The 3,273-nt window shown below is 46.3% G+C and overlaps 2 protein-coding genes across 3 annotated transcripts in view; both read left to right on the top strand.

The window, feature by feature from the left end:
* LOC131878461 (glutamate receptor ionotropic, delta-2-like) overlaps positions 1–3,273 on the top strand; it is an 8,607-nt gene that overhangs the window by 1,905 nt on the left and 3,429 nt on the right. The gene's annotated exons all lie outside the window — the stretch shown is intronic.
* Positions 905–2,966, top strand: LOC131878462 (uncharacterized). The gene is made up of 2 exons (XM_059224443.1): positions 905–2,476; positions 2,550–2,966. The coding sequence occupies exons 1-2, from the start codon at positions 1,283–1,285 to the stop codon at positions 2,640–2,642; spliced, it is 1,287 nt and encodes a 428-aa protein (XP_059080426.1). The 5' UTR covers positions 905–1,282; the 3' UTR covers positions 2,643–2,966.

Below are 3,273 nucleotides of genomic sequence, written 5' to 3'. Positions count from 1 at the left end.
ATCGTCCTTGGCCCGACATCCCTTCGGAGTATTGGCGGTCACGCACCTTTGTTCGGCTCCCAGCCAAATGCCATCAGCGACGGGAGTTGACAAAGGATATGTTCAATCTGGCCCATCCACTCTATTGCAATAACCAAGATTTTCATCATTTACCTCTAGCTACCTGTCTTTGTACTATCTGTAATTCCCCTCTTACCTTTTTTTCATATGCATTGAACCAATTCTAGTCATACTCATTGTGATATCACTTTCTAGTCAACTATTTTATTGCCTTTACCTTCTTGACATTTTTCTTGTTTTATCATCAAACCTTTGTATAATGTATATACAACAGATTTTATTTTATAGTTATTTTTTACGCCATGACATGACCAAGAGTCGCAATAAAAGATTATTAAAGTCAGTATCTCTTCCTATGCTGATGATACAAAATTGGTAGTTGGTAGTGTTGGATTTTGCATTTTCCTATGAACTCTTGTCCTATGAATCTATAACCTCTTGGCTAATTGATTGATTGCTCTCCTTCGAACACGAATAAATCGACACTTGAGTTCGGGACTTCAGCCTGTCCAAAGTTGTTCCTGTCTGTCATATTATAATCCAACATGGCACAGTCGGTGTGAACCGCCCTTTAGCGGAAGAACCCACTCCCACCATTCCTTCCCGTTGGTTCGGTAATCCATCGGTGCCCTCCACTCAATGACAAAGGTGTTTCATTGTGGAGCCAGATCCGGGATAGTACCATGGCGACCGCAAAGGCTTCAATCAGAACGCACAAAGGTCATTTCACGAGGGAGGAACGGTTTTTCACGGATGTCGTGGCGGGCGACAATGTGGACAGGTTGTTCGTATACGGCCTGGTCAACAATTTACAGCAACGAGTGGCTGCGGTTGCTGAACTTTTTGACCAAGTGGTGCAAGATGATCCAACGTATGCTGAAGAACAAGACTCAGTTCTTGAAGATCTGATGAGAAGGCTTGGAGTGGTTGGACAAATGGCGTCATCCTTGAAGGAGAATTCATCCGATAAAAATCAAAACCCACCTTCATCCGAACATAGACAACAGTTTCGAGTGGCCAGTGATCTCAAGCCCTCGGCATTAACATAGGAATCTACCCCACCTGAGATGCGGGTTTGGATTAGCCAATTCAGAGCTTATTACTCTGCGTCCAAAATGGATCTTCTTGGGCTTGAGGAGCAGAGGGCATGTTTTTTGGCAAGAATTGAAGGAGAGCTTCTCACAACAATAGCTGGACGCATCAGAAGCCATACCATTAATGAATGCTTCAGTTTACTAGAGGATCGTTTCCTGGAATTATACCCCATCTTTGGACGCCGTCTAGCATGGAAACAGTGCAAGAAAAAGCAGTCGCAGAAGCTCGTCGACTATTATCATCAATACGAATTATTGGAGATGAGGCCGAAATCGGAAAAATGACTGTGGATGAGCATCACATGTTTGAATTAATTTTTGCATGCCGTCACGACACCGACTTGTTCGTGAAGCTATTGGAACTCAGGGATCCAACGTTGGAAATGGTTCTAAGCACGGCTACTGCCTTTGAGTCGGCTCGAAGAATTCGGGAACAGGCCGTACCACTGACGACGTCAGTGGCGGCAGTTATTGATCAAGGTGCGTGTGATCGTTGTGGACGCACTGGACATTCACGTGTGAGCTGTCCACTCCGTGACGTTGTTTGCCATGAATGCGGCAAGGCGGGGCATCTGGGGCGTGTTTGTCGTCAACGCATTAAATCAAGGGAAAGATCATCGTCCCGTGAAAGGCCGAAATTCCGGGAGTCAGCCTATGCCCATGATAGATGTCGCGATGGATCACGTGAGAGCCAACGGGGCAGGGATAGGGTTCGCAGAGCCCCAACACCAAGTCATCGTGACCGGGGAAGCAGAAGGCCATCCTCCGCCTATATTCCAGCTGTGGTTGACAAAACGTGTTTCCGATCAACACCAACAATACGGCTCTCCTGCACGTTTGAAAAGGGCAGAATTCAATACATCACTGCTATTCCAGACACGGGAGCTACTCGCACCTTGATACCGGCATCAAAACTACCACCGGACATCATGCCCCAACCATCTTCAACAAATCTTGTTGCTGCAAATGGGTCATCGATAACCAATGCTGGTTCTATCTCGGTTGTGGTGTCAGTTCTAGGTGGTCCGACTACTTCCATATCCGCTATTGTGTCACCAGATTTGGTTGGTTCAATGTTAATTAGTTGGCACGATCTTTTGGCCTTGAATATCATCCCCAAGAACTTTCCCCGTCCGATTCCTGGTGGTGACATCGTCCGGGGTGTTGCGAGCAAGGAAATTGAGGTGGCTGACACTGTGGACAAGATCAAAGCTGATTATACAGATGTGTTGGTGGATTCTCTTGGCAAGGCATCAGGTACAATTCGGGGACCGAAAATGATTATTGAGTTGGACAAGTCCGCAAACGTGAGGCCGTGCAAGGTAACTACAACACGTCAAGCTCCAATTCATTTAAAACCCATGTCTGAAACGCTAATCAAGGAAGTTGTTTCAGCGGGAGCAATTGTGCCATGTACGGAACCCACTGAATAGACCTCACCCGCTCACTTTGTCGAAAAGCCCGGAGGTAAAAAGGCAAGATTGGTGACCGACTACCGACAATTGAATAAAGCAGTAAAGAGACCTATTCATCCTTTCTCGTCAGTGCATGATCTTATGAAGCAAGTGATACCAGATTCGCGATGGTTTGCAAAATTGGATGCAGTACATGGATATTTTCAAGTGCCTTTGGACTATGAGAGTTCCTTACTCACAGCCTTTCCGCTGCCTAGTGGCAAATGGAGGTACACTGTGGCTCCCATGGGATTAAATTCCAGCTCTGATGAATTTAATATTAGAACTGATGCAGCTGTTGCGGGGCTTGATTGGCTTATGAAAATAGTTGATGATATGCTGGTGCAGGCCCCGACCCGGGGGGAATTATTTCGACGCCTACGAGTTGTGCTTGATCGTTGTAGGGCTGCGGGAATTCGACTCTCCTTAAACAAACTTGCCATTGGACAATCAATGAAATTCGCTGGGTTCATCGTCAGCCCCGATGGAGTTCAGCCGGATCCCTCCAAGGTGGCATCGATTCGTCAATTTCCAACTCCTAAAAATATCACAGAACTCCGATCATTTCTTGGCCTAGCAAATCAGCTGGGGTCGTTCTTGCCTGATCTCGCTCACTCCACAACAAAGATGAGGGAACTTCTCAAGAAAAACCACGCGTTTGTTTG

The sequence above is a fragment of the Tigriopus californicus genome, chromosome 3 (assembly GCF_007210705.1).
Source record: "Tigriopus californicus strain San Diego chromosome 3, Tcal_SD_v2.1, whole genome shotgun sequence".
In the NCBI taxonomy this organism is placed as follows: Eukaryota; Metazoa; Arthropoda; class Copepoda; order Harpacticoida; family Harpacticidae; genus Tigriopus; species Tigriopus californicus.
Note: the sequence above shows the minus strand (reverse complement) of the source record. Positions and strands in the feature narration are given on the sequence as shown.